Source organism: Dunckerocampus dactyliophorus, chromosome 9 (genome assembly GCF_027744805.1).
Source record: "Dunckerocampus dactyliophorus isolate RoL2022-P2 chromosome 9, RoL_Ddac_1.1, whole genome shotgun sequence".
Lineage (NCBI taxonomy): Eukaryota > Metazoa > Chordata > Actinopteri > Syngnathiformes > Syngnathidae > Dunckerocampus > Dunckerocampus dactyliophorus.
This window is the reverse complement of record NC_072827.1, coordinates 1,144,193-1,164,171: the sequence shown is the minus strand read 5'-3', so window position 1 is coordinate 1,164,171 and position 19,979 is coordinate 1,144,193. Positions and strand designations below refer to the sequence as shown.

General features: G+C 46.9%; 1 protein-coding gene across 1 annotated transcript in view; it reads right to left on the bottom strand.

Moving 5' to 3' along the window:
- The window catches only part of klf7b (Kruppel-like factor 7b), a 62,030-nt gene extending 46,075 nt beyond the window's left edge, over positions 1-15,955 (bottom strand). The window contains exon 1 of the mRNA XM_054786285.1: positions 15,558-15,955. Within this exon, the coding sequence (XP_054642260.1) occupies positions 15,558-15,659 (102 nt within the window). The 5' untranslated portion in view covers positions 15,660-15,955. The remainder of the gene's footprint in view (positions 1-15,557) is intronic.
- Positions 15,956-19,979: the final 4,024 nt, after the last annotated feature.

The window sequence follows — 19,979 nt, the reverse complement described above, 5'->3', positions numbered from 1 at the left end:
TCTTTTCCATTACATGCATTCCAAAAAAGGCCAAAGAAAAAGATGACACACATCATTAAAACACATGCATGCACAGACGTGTTTTTATCGTCTACAGGAGGGGTCCCAGAGTAGGAAATCACCACCATTCCTACCTCCCCTTTACTATGCCTGCTGGGCGATCTCTCCACAATTGATGTAGAAACAAATAAAACACAGCTTCTCATCACTGCATTAAGCATCGCCAAGAAAACCATTCTCATCAATTGGAAATCAAGGAAGAAAGTGAACATAGCTCTTTACAAAAATCTTTTGTTAGATCATATAGCTATGGAGAGAATGTCTGCTGAATCTAAAGAACAAATGTCAGAATTTCAGCTTATATGGGCACCAATAATTAACTCCCTGACCTGACTCTCAGGGGGCTGAGGGCGTCTGGCTCTGCCCCTGAGGGTCTCGCTCATCTGGCTTGGGGTGTGGTCCTGGTCGCTGGGTGGCCCTGGTACCTCGGGGGTGGGCGGGGGCAGGCTTGGTGTCCCGAGTCTTCTTTGCTGGGCCGCCTGCCTGGGGGGGCTGGTGGGTGGGGGTGGGCTCCGGGTCGGGGGATGTGGCGGGGCTGGGGTCGGGGTGGCCGTTCATGGGGCGGCATTGGTCGACATCCGGGGTGGTGGGTGGGCGGGGTGCTGCAACCTGCGGGTGCTGGGCGCCTACTGCTGCTGGGGGGGCCCGTGTGCGGCTGGTGGCGTTGGCTCTCCCTCGGCCTCCTTTGCCTCTGGGGGTGGGGCGGGATCTGCCTTGGGCCCTCCTGCTCGGCTGCTGTGTGGGGTCATCCGGTGTGGGGTGTGGGGGCCGGCCTGTGGCTGTCCCCCGGGTGTGGTGTTCTTCTGCGTGGCGCTGGCCGGGATCGGCGGGGGGATGCTTGCTCCGGGGTGGGGCGGTCGGGGTGGCTTTGGTAGGGTGCTTGGGGGTGGGGCTGGCGGGCAGTGCCTGCTACTTGCTGGTGTCTGGCTAGTCTCTGCTCCCTGGCTGGCGGTTGTCTCCCTCCCTCCAGGGTTTCTCCCTTGGCGTGTTGGTGGATGGGCAGGGGGTGGGGTGGTGGCCGGTCTGCGGCGTGGCGGGGAAGGCGGGGGCGTTTGCTTGGGCACCGAGTGGGAAGTCGCTCCTCTCGTCTTACGTTGCTTGCTTCTCTGTCCCTCCTTGGCGCCTCTGGCTCGCGTGCTTCGTGGGTGTGGCTGTGCTCCGGCTCTATGTGGGGTCCGGTTCTCTTGTGGTCGCCGTACTGTTGCTCCCTTGCCAGCCGTGGTGGTATGCGCGGGCCGCGTGGGCGCGGTTCCCGCTGTTCTGGTGGCGGTTGGGTCTGCCTTGGGGTGTGTGGCTGGTCCGTGGTGTTTGGCGGTTTGGGGGTGGCGCTGTGGACGCTACCTCCGGTGAGGCTCCGGTGTAGGGGGGCGCTGGGGGTATCGCCTCTGGGGGGTTGGGTGGGCCGGACTGGGCGTCCTGGTGGGCCAGGTACGGCCTGTGATGTGTCCTGTGGCCTGTGGCTCGCCCGAGCTGTGGTGGGTGGCCAGCCGGTCATGTGTCCTTGGTCCTCCCCTGCTCGGTTTGGGCGGCGTTGGGGCATGGGCATGTGGGGCCCCCGTCCTTCCTGTTCCACTCCACCACCTCACATACATATAGGACTTTGGGGGGTGGCCTACGGTCGGGCGTGGTTGGGGGGGGGAGTTGCCTTGCAGGGGCTCCTTTGCCCCTGCCATGCCACTGACCTGTTGCCCCCCAATTTTAATCGCACAGTAGACACTTAGGGTTTGGGGGGGCTGGTCAGGTGAGGGGCCCACCGAGCGGCAGCTGTTCCCCGATTTTAATTGCATCATTAGCTATCATCCACATACACCCCTATCATATACATGCACACAGATACACCCCTCAGGGACACAGAGACCAGCTCTTCATAGCTGTCCTCTTTTATTTTATTTTATTTATAATTTTTGTAATTGCATAATAGACACAATCACACCTTATCACACACACGGGTGTGGCGGGCTGGATTGGGGTGCCTCGTGCCTGTTCCGCGGCGCCTGCCCGCCAGGGTCGGGGGTGGCTGTGGACCTGTCCGCTGGCCATCGCGCCATAGTGGCCTTGCTTGTGGGATGCCTTTGTCTGGTTCGCCTGCCTTCCCCTGGGGTGGCCCGTTGGGGCCTGTTTCTGCCGGGGCTTGCGCCGGGGGGGCGGCTTGCGGTGCTTCCCCTGGACTAACATGTACCGCGGGCGCCTCTGCGCCCTTGGGGCGGATTCGTCAGTCTCCGGGGGGCGGTGCCGCGGGTGGCCTGTGTGCCGCCGCGGGGGCTCGTGGTTGCTGCGCTGCGGTGGCTGCTGGGGCGCCGGGCCGTCTGGTGGGTTGTGGCTTGGTCATGCTTGTGGGTACTGTGGGCCTGGGGTGGCGGGGGGGGATGGGTGTGCGGGTGCTGGGCGCCTACTGCTGCTGTGGGCCTGTGGGCCTGGGGTGGCGGGGGGGGGGGTGTGTGCGGGTGCTGGGCGCCTAATGCTGCTGGGGGGTTCGTGCTCTGCCGGGCGCTTGGGCGTTTGTCGCCGCTGCTATTTGTGCTCTGCTGGGCCATTGTCTGTGTCTTCGCCTCCCCCAGTATGTCTGCGGGCTTGTCGGGCCTGGCGCTTCCGGTGTGGGCGGGCATCTTTCCGGTTGTGGGGGCGTCTCTGGGCCTGCTGGTGTGTGGCCCCCGGTATTGGTCTGCCTTTGTGGGGTGTGATCTCTCGCTGGTCTCAGGGGTTGGCTGTCCTCCGGCCCGCCGGCTGGGATTACCTCTCTGCGGCCCCTTGCCGGTCTTCCCGGGGGGGTGGGCTCTCTGGGCTGGCTCTTGGGGCGCTGATCTTTGTGCTGCCTGCCCCTGTGGGCCTGGTGGCCTTCTGGCGGCGGGGGCTCGATCTGGCTATTTGGGAGGTGGAGGGAGGCCCCTTTCCTTTCATGCATTCTCAGTGACAATTACACACCCACACATTCTTGCACCTTTATATATATGAAGTCTTCCCCACATACAGAGATACCTGTACATATGCACACTCACAGTACATACGTACTTCCCCACATTACTCACTGAGTTAACCAGGGTGTTATTATGTTGTTGGTTTTATTACAGCGACGGTGATATCAGCAGTATGACTATAGTTTTTTTTACAATGATGTGCATTACGGTAATTATCATTCTGTTCACTATCATAGATAATCATTTCATTACTACTATTATGTGTGACTGTTTCAATGCAGTATTGTCATTGTGATCACTATGATAGTTCATCATTTCATTACTACTATTATGTGTGACTGTTTCAATGCAGTATTATCATTGTGATCACTATCATAGTTCATCATTTCATTACTACTATTATGTGTGATTGTCATTGACAGCTTTGTCATTGTGGTTGTTGATATTGTTTTGTCCTTATGTCCTTATGTCCTTGTTTGTCTTTATAGTTGTCACAGACATTTATTTGCTGATGTCGTTCTGTATGTTTCTGTTGTTGAAATCATCTGTTCCAGGGTCAAACTAGTCATAAAAGCATCATTAAGGGTGAAGGATTTAACATTCCTAATTGTAGAAAGATTGATTATGAAGATTGATATTTAATGAATCGTATCGCTGATATAGACTCGTATCAGCTGTCAGACTTTTTTTTTTACTATGCCACTGTTAGTTGCACTTCCTGTGCTATGGTTATCATCACAACTGCCCTTCTTGTCATCCCTGGTGGCCGAAAAGAAGCCAAAGATTGAGATGCTCGTGGAGCTGAAGTATAACAAGACTTGCAGACATCTCACGTGACCTTGGGATGAACTGCAAGTTTTGTTTGACTTTTGACGCAGTTTTTTCCCCAGAACATTTTGGTTGAAGTTGCACCACTTTTCGTAAACAACAACAATTACTGACGTACATGTAGCTGGCCTAGTCTAGACAATGTTTCAGTGCTACATTCGGGGCCACACACACACACACACACACGCACACACACGCACACACACACACACACGCACACACAGGCAGTCACGCTGAAAGATCAGGACGACTTTCACAGCCTAACTTCATCATTGTGCCTCATTTGTTCCACTTTCAACCAGCCGCAGTCTGACTAGTTTGCCTCGCTTATTTAATCGAAAGCACCGAAAGCCAGTGAACGCCTCATTCACCTCCTGAATGATGGCCTCTCAGGTGTGTGTGTGTGTGTGTGTGTGTGTGTGTGTGTGTGTGTGAGGAGATGGGTAGATGCGGCCTCACAGGCTGGCAACAGGATTATAAATCAGATGCAGATTGTTCATAAAAGATGAATGAAACATGTCTTTTCAAAACTCAAACTGCTCCCGAGTGAACAATCAACAGATTGATTAGTTATGCCTGCGCTTCCTCGGAGGAAATAAAAAGTAGTTTCAGTTCACCAAACGTCACGTGTTGAGTTTACACCAGGGGTGTCCTCAGTGCAAGAACAAGAATAAAGTCAAAATATGAAGAGATAAAAGTGACAATCTTATGAGAATAAAGTTGTAGTATTAGGAGGGAAAATAACATCATTTTAGTAGCACACAGAGGGACAAATTTGAGAAAAAATCTGTTTTTTTTTAATAAGATGAGAAACAAACAAACTTTTCAAAAATGAGTTATAATTGGACAGCAATAAAGTCTAAATAGAATTGGAATCAAGTCATCATTAGGAGAAGAACATTTACAAGAAGAAAATGTAAATATTTGTAAAAAAAAAAACAACAACGGCAGAAATGGAAAAAACAGCTGCAATTTTATGAGAATGAAGTCAAAATAGGAAGTGAAAAAAGTCGGATTCCAACGAAATTTTTTAGTAAAGAACATTTACAAAGATGATTTAATTTGAAAATATTTGGAAAATAAAAAAGGCTGAAGAGATGCAGTTTTTAACTTCTTATACCTCATATCTGATTTACAAAACATCCAAATGGTCCTTGCATCCTCTCATTTTTAAGTTTGTGGCCCTCGCTGGAAAAAGTTTGGACACCCCTGCTTTACTCTGAGGAAACTAAAATGTAAAAAAAAAAAAAAAAGGATGAAGCTGGCGAGTCATTCAGGTTCTTTTTGTCGCTCGCTTCCTTTTTTTCTTTTTGTTTATTCTTTGTTTTGTTTCCTCTTTTTGTCTGCTGTGACCGCCAGGAAGCAGCTGCTGGCTTACAAACTTGCAATGTGTGCGTCAATAAAGGGAGACAAAGAAAAAGAAACCAAAGGATGGCCGTGATTCATCGATTTGCAATAATTGACTTATTTTCACTCGGTTGAAACAGCTGGCGAAACGGGCTGCCATGTAAGTCCAAACAGGAAGGCGGCAAGACGTAACACAGTTGAATGTCATTAGGAATCTTAATCATGTGTGTAGTGTTTGCGTCTATTTAGACCAAGCTGTCATTCTGGTTCTGGCCCGCTTGGGTTGCCTCCAGCTTCAATGAAAAAGCATGGCGGTGTTAGCCTGGATTGTACCACAGCAACTAGCACAATGCACCCGCTTCATTTTCTGGACAGTTAGCAAACCGGAAGAAAAATCTGTGCATGTCCAAAAGCATGGTCCACGTGGTCAAAGCTACTTCCGCTGATGCCGAAAAGCGCTTAGCTTATGCGGACCTCAGTAAGGCAATCTGAGGGTTGCCGATGTACACGACCTCCACTGGAGTAAAACATCATGTATAAGACAGAGTATGGGTGACCACTGGGCAGTGTAGCAGGCGTTGTACAAGTACAGACTACAGCTGTCCTATCGAGTCTTGAGCATGACCTGATGAAACCCGTCCAGACACGACAGCCAGAAGTGCTGTTGCAGCGCGAGCCTCACCACCAGGCTGAAGGCAAGACCGTGACTCTGATTCCTTCGTAGTGAGTATTTACACGTTCTCATTCATCATGTGTTTATTCATGATAATACGTGTGTGAGGCATATGTAGGGCTTGAAATGCTCATGACACCAAGAAACGTTTGCATAAAACAATAATAAAATGAAAGTACTCACGTCACTCATTCAATCCCAGCCCTTTTTCAAAAGACAACCCCTTCAGTGGCGGCCATTTTAGATGACACAAAACAGTTTGTTTCTAACTGTGTCCGTTCTTTATTAATCAGCAGTTGAACATAGGTAAGTTTCAGGAAAATATCAGTTCCCGACTAAAAATGGGAAAAAAACAGCTTTTTGTGAAAAAAAACAAAACATTTCAAGCATGACTTTCACTTTGACACAAATAGTTGTCAAATCTAAACAACTATACCAACATCAACACCACAAAAAAGGCTTGTTTTACATCAACATAACAATGTATTTACAAATATAACTATTTACAATTTTCACATTTGAAACAAAACTGTGTGCGTGGATATGTTAAAATGTCCCTCCGATGCGTAACCTTCTGCATGCTACACTCCCCCACGCTCTTCCACTTCCTCCTTGCTGTGGAGTGTTTTATTACAAGTACATGCCAAGCTCTTATCAAATGCACTTCTGCCACCCTGTGGCCGTCTTTATGGCTTGAAACTGCTGCTGTAACTACTAGTCTGCACTTGCGTCACCACCTCTTTTTGACTCTCACGCAAAAAAAAGCGTAAAAACATCTTTGAGATGGGGCGTTCGGGTTCATAAAAACATATAAATACGTCTTTGGTATGGAATGAGTTAATAACACATGTTTGCCTTACTGCTGTCACAGGTAAATAACTAAGCAATGAGGAATAGGAGTGAAATGAAGTGAGTTTGTGAACCTTGGCTGTGAGTCATAGAAGCACAGCAGAGCGACGAAAGAGAGCTGCTTTCTCACTTTTTGCACTGTCCTTTGGTCATTGAAGACTTTTTGGAAGTAGAAGAAAAAGAAGGAGCGTTTGAGGGAGCCTTGGGCGCCAGACTAGGGGTGCTCTGATCGATGGGCCACACTCCGTCCCATCGTTTTTCACGACGAAGCCTTTACAAAAGTCAACATTCAAGCTAACATACTTCCAACATCATTTTTCACGTTGAAAATAATTACATGAATGTGTTTTAAGCTTGGATTGTGCTTCTTTGCATTTAGCTCTTTAGCTTCCTTCGTCGTGAGCGAGCCGGCGTAGTGCATGGCGGCGCCTCCGTGTGTTAAAAACGAGCATCTTAATTACTCGCAGTTTTTTTCACTATTCCCGGGTGCTCTTGGAACACGTCCCCCGCAAAAAGCTGATAGTCACCTCAACGCAAGGGTGCCAAAAAGTGGTACGGACTAATTGTTTTTAACCAATTAGCTGCTACGACGCTACGAGCGCCATCGGCTTCTAATCGCCGTCCAGACAACGATGGTTCCCATCAGGAATGCAGCACGCCACGGCGTAATGGAGGTGGCGTGTATCGCTATCACGGAGCGTCTGGGAGCTAGCGTGGATCCATCGTGACGTTGCGGCGGGTAAATCAATCAGGCTGAGAGACACGCTGCATGGAAACTAACTAGCAGACCAGGAAGAGGAGGAGCGCAACAGGCGGGAAGGGAAAGAATCCAAAAATAGCCAGGTGGACTCATCACCAGACCAGCTTGGACATAAATGTATTACACGAGACACGCACACACACACACACACACACACGCACACACACACAGAAACAGACAAATCCCAAAAGGCCATCACATCATTCCCAATCCACAGAGACGCAGCAATTATACAGCAAGGATGAGCTTCCACTGTCAGACGCAACAAGGCTAACAGACAGGCAGGAGAGTGTGTGTGTGTGTGTGTGTGTGTGTGTGTGTGTGTGTGTGCGTGCGTCATGTGGTAAAGCAGTTGATGAAAGAGGACAAAGAAGAAGAGGAGGAAGAAGACGCTGGGAGCCAACATGCAGGACACGTTCCTTCCTGACACATCCACCATTGGAGCTCGTCAGCGTCGCTCACACACCAAAAGACAAATCATTTGACATTTTTTACGCCTTCTGCTGACGTCCGGCCCATGAATAAACTTCTACAGGACTCTTTAGAACGGAATATTCGCCCCACGACGGCTAAATGTCACATCCAAGTTGAAAAAAATACCATGAATTGATTATTACTGAGATATATGAATAGATATTACACTGATTTGCTTGATAGCCTCGCATATGTTGACTTACGCTGATTGCTTTTAGCATCTTCAATGTACACAAAAATGATCAAAGTGGCCCCCGCATCCTTCAATTGTTCTGCTTTCCTGCTTTTTAAAGTACCATGAATACGATATGTACATGAATACACACACAACATATATGAATACAATGGAACTTTGGTTAGCGTCTGCTCCTGGTTAACATGTTTTTTGGTTAACATCAAAAATTAAATGCCAAAATTTTGCCTCGGTTTGCGTACAGTTTTCCAGTTATGCCGCACGTCTTGTGGCGTTATTAATACACTGTGTGAGTCCAAATGTGTTCTTCATTTATTTATGTGTTTATCACAAGCGCACTGGTTAGCATAGCTTGCTAACAAAATGGCAATTGGAACAGAAAGTGGCCGGTCAGTGGTGTCATCAGCGGTTGTTTTGTGTTCATATTTTTGGATGTTTTATTGGATTTACATAGGCTGCACGGTGGTCGAGTGGTTAGCACGTAACAGCTGGTTACTGTGTTGGCCAACAGGTTTGATTCTCTCTTGGGCATTTCTGTGTGGAGTTTGCATGTTCTCCCCGTGTGTGTGTTGGGGGGGTTTTCTGGGTACTCCGGTTTCCTCCCACATTCCAAAAACATGCATGTTAGCTTCATTGGGACCCTAAATGGTCCATAGGTATGAATGTGAGTATTTGTCTATATGTGCCCTGCCATTGGCTGGACACCAGTCCAGGGTGTACCCCGCCTGTCGCCCGAAGTCAGCTGGGATAGGCTCCAGCATGCCCCCGCGACCCTAATGAGGAGAAGCGGCATAGAAGATGGATGGATGGATGGATGGATTTACATGATTTCTTATGGGAAAAAGTGATTCAGTTATCTTCGTTTGGGTTAGAGTCGGCCCTTCTGGAAGGAATTAATGATGCTAACCAAGGTTCCGCTGTATTGCACAAGCAATGAGTAACGTGTGAGTGATTGCCAATCAATCATCTGTGACTCTCAACTGGTTCATTTTTCATTTTTTCAAATGAAATTCCATTTGATGCGCATCTGGTGTTGGGATTTTTGTTTTATTTGAAAGTAAAGCCCCAAAAGTTTGAAGTTGGCAAGTTTGTGCTGCCGTATGGAGGCAAGATGGCAAAGCGTAAATAAGACCTGCAGTGTTTGAAATGTGCATTTTAGAACATCCATCCATCTTCTATGCCGCTTCTCCTCATTAGGGTCGCGGGGGCATGGAGCCTATCCCAGCTGACTTTGGGCGACAGGCGGGGTACACCCTGGACTGGTGGCCAGCCAATGGCAGGGCACATATAGACAAACAACCATTCACACTCCAATTAACCTCACCTGCATGTTTTTGGGAATGTGGGAGGAAGCCGGAGTGCCCGGAGAAAACCCACACACGGGTCGATGCAAACTCCACACAGAAATGCCCAACGGAGAATCGAACCCAGGTCTTCCCATCTCCAGGCTGTTCCTGTATTGGCCAACGTGCTAACCACTAGACCACCGTGCAGCCCATTTTAAAGGTCGATAATAAATAAATTGATCACACAATAAATCACTGCTCACCAACCGTTTTGAGACCAAGATCTCTGGTCCCGGCCGTGAGCCTGCACAAGATCTTTGGAGGCGCACGTCTATGGAGTTATATTTGTGCCTAAACTTTGAGGTAGCAAAGGCAGACTTTGTGCAATAATTGCTGTTGTGTGTGTGCAGGCACATCGCTGCAGCACTCTGTCACTCTCTGCGTCTCTCTCTGTCGACCTTTCTGCTAGCGTGGGTGGGGCTTAGTCAGTGTATGAGGAGAGCCGGTGTACTAGTGTACCTCCGGCCGGGTTTTGGGGACTGGGCTCCTCGCTGGGCCTGGATAGCGGCGAGGCATACGGGCGTGTTCAGTGGACAAAATGCCTGCCTGTTGGTCGCTCTCCGGTTGGTGAGGGCACTGATGTAATCATACATTTTTTTTCAAAATGTTCTCGCGATCGACCAGCAAAGTTAAGTAGCTCCCCATCGATGGGATGGCGACCCCTGCAATAAGTGAAAATCAACTGGATGATTTTGCTGGCCTCACTACGTTGCCATGTGCACGTGTGTCCGTTTTCCTCGTCTCCCACCTCCAAACAGGAAGAGAGTTCACTCTGTGCATTGGTTTCAGCACCTTGGTGTGTTTTTTCCACAGAACAACGGCATGAGTGGAGTGAGCCCTTTTGTGGGTGGAGGCAGGGCTGCTTGCTTACACACAGAGTGTAACGTAGTGTAAACGACATTCGTAGATATTGTCATATATTTGTTACATTTTGTCATTGTACTTTTCTTCAAAGTAAAGTTAAAATCTCGTCTTGTTTTCGTAGAGCCAATCGTCTTGTCTCGCAGCCCTATTTTTTATACATGGAATTGTCATGTTTCTCGTCAGTTTGCGCTTTAAATGTAGACATGTACCTTCTGTGGAAGTGCAAAATTTGCATACAACTGCTTATTCATTTGAGTGATTTAGTTCCTTAATAATGTGCTGTGAAGTGCATTTGTATGGTGCAGACACGTGACAGCCGCTGACGACGTTCCAAATGGCTGCGAGGTTTCTGACACGTTTTGAGAACTCTATCCCGATCGAAAATAATGAATGAATATAATCCCTGACTTGTCCCTGGGAGGAGGATGTCGGTTTAGGAGAGATGTCGGAGCATGTTTTTGCTTCAGTGCCTTGCTGGAGGGCACTTTAGCAGTGCTAGCAGTGCTGAGCGGAGCGAGCCGGGCTCTGGAGGCCCCTCTGGTCCAAAGCCAAATCCTCACTTTACAACCTCAGCTGGCTGCAGGGCGCCTGCTGGCTCAGTTAGCTAATGGGAGCTAACTGAACATGCTAGCTGTGTCTCAATTCGTGCTCTTCCATACTTACACTCAGCATTTTGAGTGCAGAAGTGCGTTCATGATGAGAAGTACTGCAAAATGCAGTATGCTGTCAATGCCTGGGTGTCGCCCATGAACACACCTGTCAAACCTCCCATTTTACTACCGCATTTTGCCCGTTTGAATAGATTCACGTATTTTTCCTGTATTTCAAATTGTTGGGTGATGGTGGGAATTCTTTCACTTATTTGCCCTTGTTTTCCCAGAGCACTCTCCTTCTTTCATAACAGCGGAAGGGGAGGGACTAACAAGCAAAAGGCACTGGTGTATAGAGCTGCAACAATTAATCCATGGTTAATCGACAACTATTTTGGTAACTGATTAATTGAAAATATAAATTTTTTTAATCCGTTTCGTCAATCAATCAAATCAACCAATTAAATCGGTTATTAAAATAATGGTGAGTTGCAACTCTATGGTGTAAGTGGTTCCAATTCATCCTTAAAAAGGAGAGAAGAAGAAAAAGGGGTAGATATTGTGATTGGTATTCATGGTGAGTGCGCAAAGACACTCATGAACTTGGGACAGCACTACACTGTCACTCAGGAACGACACATGGCGTACACACTAGGAAGTGTACTTCATGAAGTGCACTGACGAATGTAATCCATTTAACACAGCCACAGGTTTCGTAGTAGCTAAATGCTAATAGGTTGCTGGAAACAACTCGTTTGATTCCTTGATTCCACTGGCTTCTGATTGGCTAAAATGTTACGGCGCCACCTGCTGCTTCAACGAGCACTTGACAGCCCATCAAGTGTGTTTTCATGAGATCTTTTCCCACGCAGACTTGAGAAAAAAAATGACTTGTGGCCTCCGCATGAGGCATTCCTAAACAACGATGCCTATCATGTGACCCGACTCTTCCCCGACCGCTGACAACCCCCCTCGACATTCCCATGCAGTTTTCCCCGCTTCTATGGAAAAATCTACAATGAACTCCAGACACACAAAAATGGGTTAGGAGGATGCCAACATCACACAGTTATAATAAAATAGGAAGAAGACGAGGTCGCTTCAGGTTGCTGTTAGTACAACATTTTTCATGAAAATGTTGTATTTATTTGCTACAACACTGGTGTGTCGCATGCAGTCACATGACTTACCCAGCCACATGCAGTATAACAGTATATGCCGATGAAGGCTACTGTAAAAACAGCTGATCTCCACTGGAATACTTTCACCAGTACACTGTGCACTCGCTGTACTTCCTGAGTGCGCACACTTTCCGGAAATCGGCAATCACTATATGTACCTGCTTCTTCTTCTTCTCGCCTTTTTAATGATGATTGCACCCACTCAACGCAGCATTACCGCCAACTTTTGGATCACCCCATTCAATATCTGCCAGCTTTTTTTCCTGAATTTGACACTTGTATTACGCAACATAGTAGACATAATAACACAAAACAAGACATGTCACACATAAATACAGTAACATTGAGCGTACTACTTGGCCGCACGGTGGTCTAGTGGTTAGCATGTTGGCCAACACAGTAACAGCCTGGAGATCGGGAAGACCTGGGTTGGATTCTCCCCTGGGCATTTCTGTGTGGAGTTTGCATGTTCTGTATATATATAGACAGTCAAACCTGTCTTAGCGGCCACCTTTGTAGAACGCCCACCTGCCTATAGCAGCCACTGAAAAATCCCCCCCAGCAAATGTACATGTTATAGACCCTGTGTATAGCAGTCACCTGTCCAACGCGGCCAGCGACCACCCATTTTGTCTCCCTTGGTCAATATCTGACCGCATATAGCGGCCAAATTACCAACTCAAGTAGAAGCTTCATGCACGAAAAAGTTTTGTTTTTCAATCAATGAAGCCGTCGTGTGTAGACTTTAATTACTGAGTCCTAGCTCAGTCACAATCATTCACAAGATCCACACAAGCTGTCAGTTGTTCCACATAAAAAAGCCGTCTTCTTTTGAGCTTGCTATTTCCTGGTCAAACATGTAACTTTAAGAGCATTTGCACCAAAACATTACCGCAAAGTAGGCTGGGAACAGGACGTGCTCCCAGCGACGCTACAATAAAAAAAAAACATACGCTAGCATGCATGCGGCAGCGGGAGCAAAACTGAGTTTGGTTGTACTTAATTGAAGTATTTTAGAATGTACTCACGTTATTTTTCATCAATCCTCATCCACAAATCCATCAAAGTCCTCATCTTCTGTATTCGACACAAACAAAGCCGTCTTCTTTTCCGTTCGCTACTAGTCTGTTAACTTGTCAGTGTTATTCAGCTCCGAAGCAAAGAAGGAAACTTCTCCTGTTGCTTCTGCCAACTTTATTTATTGAACGCGGCCACCAGACAGCAGCTCAGAACACACACACATCTCTCAGCATCGTCTCTCCTTCCTGCTTGCCCACAAGGCAAAGGTTAAACAAGCCCCACTACATAGCTGTCCAGCCAATGCCTGTAAGAAATGACACCGTTTATTTCCTGGTGTGCACTGGTCAATACTGTAATGCCGCTTGTTGTGGGGAAGGAGAGACTCACGTCGCCGATGCACTTTAATGGCTTTATTAACAGCGGAGAACACTGTAGGACTTTACATCCACGCCAACATAAACACACTTCCCAACTCTCTCCAAACTCACAGCTAGCACTGAGCCTAGCTCTCCTGCTCGGGACGCCCACCGTCACTTCCCGTCACTTCCTGATGAACTAAAGCTGTAATGACACTCTGCCGGATAAAAAGTAAAATATTAAAAACAAGCGTAAGACATTACTAGCACAGCTTTGTTCTGTGGGTGGTGGATATATTCTATCAGTTATTATTAAGCCTCTAGCTTCCTTTTAGTAAGTAAAAACCTTGGCTATGATTGCACTACATTGTCATGTAGACCTACAAAGTACACTTGGAAGAACAAGAGGTGAATAAATGTATTGCAACTGATGTGAAACTGATGAGGGTTGGGATTAAATAAGCTTTGCTTCTTCCTACTCCTTTTTGGACATGCAAAATTGTGAATTGTACTATGTGATGTGCTACTGTTTGACTCATATGCATGTTCAGGATTAAAACCATGAACCATGAACCATGATAATAACAAGCCTAGTAGTGCTGTACAACTTTTATCCGCAGTCCGCAGTGCCCTCTACTGGTCAACATTATTATTTTTTTTTTTTCCCTTTATTTTCCTCTACTGGTCAACATTCAAACTGGACGTCAACCTGTCTATAGAGGCCACCTGTCTATAGCGGCCACTTTTGCAGACTCCCTCTAGTGGCCGCTATAGACAAGTTTGACTGTATACACACACACACACATATATACATATATATATACATACATATACATACATATATATATATATACTGTATATACTGTATATATATGTGTGTGTGTATATATATATATGCGGACACATGGACCAAATCTATTTGTGATGTTCCAAATGTATTCATGGCGGGCCGTCACAAATAAATGAACGTATGGGAAACACTGAATTTTAATTTGACGTATAAAAGTTTGGCAACGTCGACCCCTAAATATTTTTGTAACAGCGCGGTGACAGAGGCAGGACAGCGCCTGCGTGTAAGCGTATTTTGCTTCCGCAATGTATGAGTTCGACACCAGACTTTCACTTCTCCCACCCTGTTGAGCCAAATGCAATCGTTTATGCTGCCGATATCGTATTACTGTCTGATTGCGGGATTTTAAGTGCCTTTGTTCGGTTTCTGCATTAAAAGGAATTCATCCTTGGCTTTGTGCTTTCACTCATTTTTTTGCATTTTTTACTGTGTTATTGTCATGTTAACATCCATTAAACCGGCGGCGGGGAGGCCTCATTAAGCACTGTAGGGGGTTATAGACATGTGGTCCTCACACACGCATACACGCACACACGCAGTGTCCACGGCTGTGTCCATCCTAGTGTAACCTTCACTGCACACACGTGCTCATCAAATAGTGATTGTTAATGTCAACAAAATAACATTTTAACAATCTCAACATTTTTCCTTCATTGAGTTTAGAATGGCACGCGCACACACGCACGGTGATGATGACATAATACATAATTCAATCTGCAAATTGACTGTGGCAGGTGTGCATGTATTATTTAGGAAAAGAGCCAGCGGCCATTAGGCGGCGGCATAGGATGCACGTGCACGGGAAAAGAGTCAAAAGAAAATGAAAGTGGTCAAAACATGATGCGATGTTTCTTATTCTATATTAACATTGGTATTTTTTCCAAAAGTGGAGTGTTTTTTATTGCATGGCTGCCCGGGGGGGATACGTGGCCACGACCTGCAGCTTTCACACCCACGCTTTAAGAGCGCTGGTGGAGCGCTTCGTGAAAATTCCAGCTTATGGAAAAAAAATGAATAAAATCAGGAAAAAGTGCTGTGACCACCGCGAGGAGCGCGTGCGTGACCTGCAGAACGTGTTTTGTTTTTTTTTTACGTGCGTGTGCCTGTCAGCGGACCTCGCCGCGCTCCACCATGTGAGAAATATAATGAAATAAATGCAACGCAAGAGAAAGTAAGCGCCAGACTGGTTCAAAAGAACAGCTTGAAATGCTAACAAATAATATCAAGAGATGTTTTTAAAGACGCACGAACCTGCTGCCAGTTCTCCTCCAGGGAAGGCATCGCGGAGAAATAACCAGTGTCGTGGACGAGTTGGAGTTCCTGGAAAATGCTGTAATTAGCCAGCACGTCCATGCTTGGAGCCGCCAATAAGCCAAAGAGTCCAAATCAGACGCGAAAACTCTCAAATCCAATTATTTCCTCTTCTTGCGTTTCGGGGAAAAAAAACAACCCCCCCTACAACTGCTCGAGGGGCTGGCACGCAGACGAGCGCGCACCTGAGGACTTTATTGAAAATAAAGTGTTACAAAGCAGCTATTTCAAAGCTAGTTTGTTTGTTTTCGCCCGGCTAGTCCCGCCTCTCCTCGCTTCGGGTGCCAGGTGTGGTTCCGCATAGCCAGCGCGCCATGCAGGCTGCTGGGTTGCCAGGTTTGATCCTCCATCAGCGCTGAGGCACGGCGAGGGGAGGGGCCTGGAGTATAGGGGCGGGGTTGAGACGGGGCGGAGCCACGTCATTCGGTCTCAGACCTTATAAGGCAAATTGCTGCCATGATGTCAGCGCTGGCCAATTAAGGCGGGAGCGGATTTTGCATGGGAAGGCCGGGCTCGGAAGAAGGCATGTACTCCATTGGCTGGACTCCGCTGTCAGCTCCGCCCCTCAGTGGCGGGGGGGGGGTGAGTTATTTTTAGAGGCCTTTAAAAGGGGAGCTCAGTAGCTTCTTCGCTCATTCCAGCGTGAGCTTGCACGTGATGTTTGGATCCATGTGCTCTTCACGTGCACCGTACCAGGCCACTTTTCCCACTACTTCCTACTTCCTGTCATGTGGCTTTGTGGCTCAATGTTGTGCTAATTAAAAAGCTACATTCTCAGTTGTCACAGCAGAGGAAAAAAGGGCCCAAACAGCTGCCTGGTTGGTCGTGGAGCCAAACACAAGTGTGTTTCCATGGTAACAGTTTGTATGTAAGGGTAAATATAACTGTTATATCATATTTACGAACTGAAACATGCACTGCTAGCATAGTATTACGAGTTAGCTGGTTTTGTCAGCAGAATGTATGTAATGAATGTAACACACTGATATCACTACATATTGCATTGTTTGCTACGGTATTGATTGGACCCACAGTCTTCATGCAGTCATTGGTCAGTCTACATGTCAATCATGCACATATCACTGGTGATTAGCTACAGCAGTTCGCAGTTACACCTAGCGCCTTGTAAGTACATATTTCCCTTGGAGCTTACTACAAACACTTTGTCTACTATTAGCCTAGCAGCTATTATCATTGGTACTATTAACAACATTACCAAAAACACTGGGAATACTATTACTGCTACTATTAGCATGATAACTGCTAGCACTTTAGCACCTAGTCGCACTATAACGTACAACAACACTATTACCACTAGGACAGCTATTGCTATTGCTACAATATCACAGCTGCTATTAGCACAACTACGACTAGCAGCGGGATGACGTCACTTCAGCTACCACTAGCACTGTAGCATTAGCATTGGAGCTACTAACACTATCATGACAAGTACTAGCACTTTAGCAACTAGAAGCACTATAGCTTACAAGCAACACTATTACTAGTAGCACCATAGCTGCTAAAAAGCATGATTACTTCAAGCATAACTGCTATTTGCACAACGACAACTACCAGATGTGTTGACAATATCGTAACGTCAAGTGGGGAGTTAACCGTGACAAAGAAAAGGTTTCCCCAGGTGTGCACCGTGTCACGTGCATGTCAACGTCTCCAGGGACAGAGGTGGACGTCTCAAAGGAGGCGGAGGAGGTTGGGATGGGGGTGTTGGGAGTGGTGGGTTACCAGATGGCTTCATGACGGGCCCTCTTTAGATATTTTCATCATTGATTTTTGACAGCGGGTGAGGTGATCAATAATGACGGACAGATTGGCAGCCGCAGCTGCTGAGATTCAAAGTACACAAGCGTCATCTTAAAGGGTCACCAAAGCTACTGCTAGCATGTTCTCTGTCCACTTGAGGCTTATAGCACAACCACGGCAGTGCTATACTACTACTACGAGTACTACTATTCCTAGCTCTACAGGTACAACTGCAACTATGAATACAACTTTGACTTTATTACTAATATGAGCATTAGCACTTTTAGCACTTTAGCTATGATTAACACCAGCGCAGCGCCATGAGTCGCCCAGTCATTGGTCAGTCTACATGCCAATAATGATATGGCTCACCCCCAGCAGCAGCAGTTGATAGGAGCACCTAATGTCTGGTAAGTACTTGATTTTTTTTTTACTTTTTAAGGGCTAGTTGTCTGCTACAAGCACTATGGCTACTACTGCAACTACTACAACATGTACCACGACTACTAGCTGCCAGGACTTTGCGTACTACTTGCGCCACAGCTAGCTAGCATAATTACTGCCACTAGTCACACAACAAATACTAGCCACCCTAAGTGTCGCGCTGGACGTGGAGTTGAAAGTCTGGGCTTTTAGCTCGATGGCTAGCGCTCCCTACTCTCATTCTGCAGACCCTGGTTGGAGCCAACGAGGGGCTGGATGGACCGGGTGGGTTACACTACTACAACTACTACTACTAGCAGTACTACTGCTTCCTGTCAGCACTTTGGCAAATGTACCATCAGTTGTTAGCATTTGTACTGTTATTACACATGCTGAGATTGCACAAAGTATGACTAATAGCACGAGTAGTGTTTCAACACCGAGCACTACTACTTACAGGATAAGTCCTGAGTAGTTCAATATGGAAACTACAGGTATGTTTTTCTGTTGATTTGATTTCATCAGAGAACTAGCTCATAATTTGTTTTGGTCCAAAAATGCCACGCCCACAAGGCCCTGGAACGTGCATTAACAATGACATGCCACGTGGGCGGGGCTTTCAGAGAGCACTTGAAGAGATCAGTGATTTTGCTTGTTGTGTCGACACCGAGTGACAAACAAGTGAGCGTCTAATTGGACCTCAACTCTCCCTCACATGATGTTTGCATACTGTTGCCACGACAACCTTTCTACTGGGACACCACTGTTTTTGTTGATGAACCCTGGATGAGCGTGTGTGTGTGTGTGTGCACACGCGCGCCATCATTGAAAGATGCACGTGTGTGTCACATCTGGCAGGGCAAAGTGGGCCAGTTCAGGACCACCTGTGACTCTTGGTTGCTGTGTCACATGATCAGAACCATGCAGCTGGTTCTAATAGACTGAGACATTCTCTGTCGGTCACGAGTGAAACAAATGAAAGAAATAGAAATGGTGGCCATCATAAGAGCTTTAGGCAATGTTTTAAGTCTCATTTTAACATTTTTAACTGTCAGTGAAGCTCTGTAGAATAGTCAAACATAAACGCAAAAAGAGAGGGAAATCGAAATGATCTGTTCCAGGGTCAAACTGTGGTCATCATAAAAGCTTTATTATGCGTAGAGGCAATGTTTTATGTCCCATTTTAACGTTCTCAAGTGTCACACAAGTGTAAAAAGAAATGAAGCATTATATAATAGTAAATTACAAATAATCAGTTCCGGTGTCAAGTTGCGGCCATCGGAGTAGCAGAGCAGGATAAATATTGCAACAGCACATCATCAGTAGCATAAAAGTACTGACGAAGTGTTTGAAGTAGGGATCCATGAGTGCAATTAATGATGTGCCAGGGGTCAGGTATAAGGCGGGAAAGCCGGGAGACTTCCAAGGTCCCCTGACTGGGGGCCCAAAAAATAGGTAATTACAAATAAAATGGGGGAGGAGGGGCAACACGATTTTTTTTTTCATGGGGCCACGAATTCCTGACTATCCCCTGTTGTTGGCTATATGATATGAAAAAAGAAGCATCAAACACCTCCTTCATTTAAGCACAAACATATGGGACTTACTTTTTCAAGAGAACATTGATGTATCACTCGTGGCCACAGTCAGCTGGGATAGGCTCCAGCATACCCCGCCCCCCCCAGTGATGTGGAGATGGATCTATGGATGGATATATCACTGGTCAAACTTGCAGAGGGTGAGACAACTTCTTTAGGAGGCTTTGGATGTCAGGTAGCACGTAGGTGGGTGATGTCAGGTAGCACATAAGGTGGGTGATGTCAGGTAGCACATAAGGTGGGTGATGTCAGATAGCACACAAGGTGGGTGATGTCGGGTAGCACATAAGGTGGGTGATGTCAGGTAGCACATAAGGTGGGTGATGTCAGGTAGCACATAAGGTGGGTGATGTCAGGTAGCACATAAGGTGGGTAATGTCAGATAGCACACAAGGTGGGTGATGTCGGGTAGCACGTAGGTGGGTGATGTCAGGTAGCACATAAGGTGGATGATGTCAGGTAGCACGTAGGTGGGTGTTGTCAGGTAGCACATAAGGTGGGTGATGTCAGGTAGCACGTAGGTGGGTGATGTCAGATAGCACACAAGGTGGGTGATGTCGGGTAGCACGTAGGTGGGTGA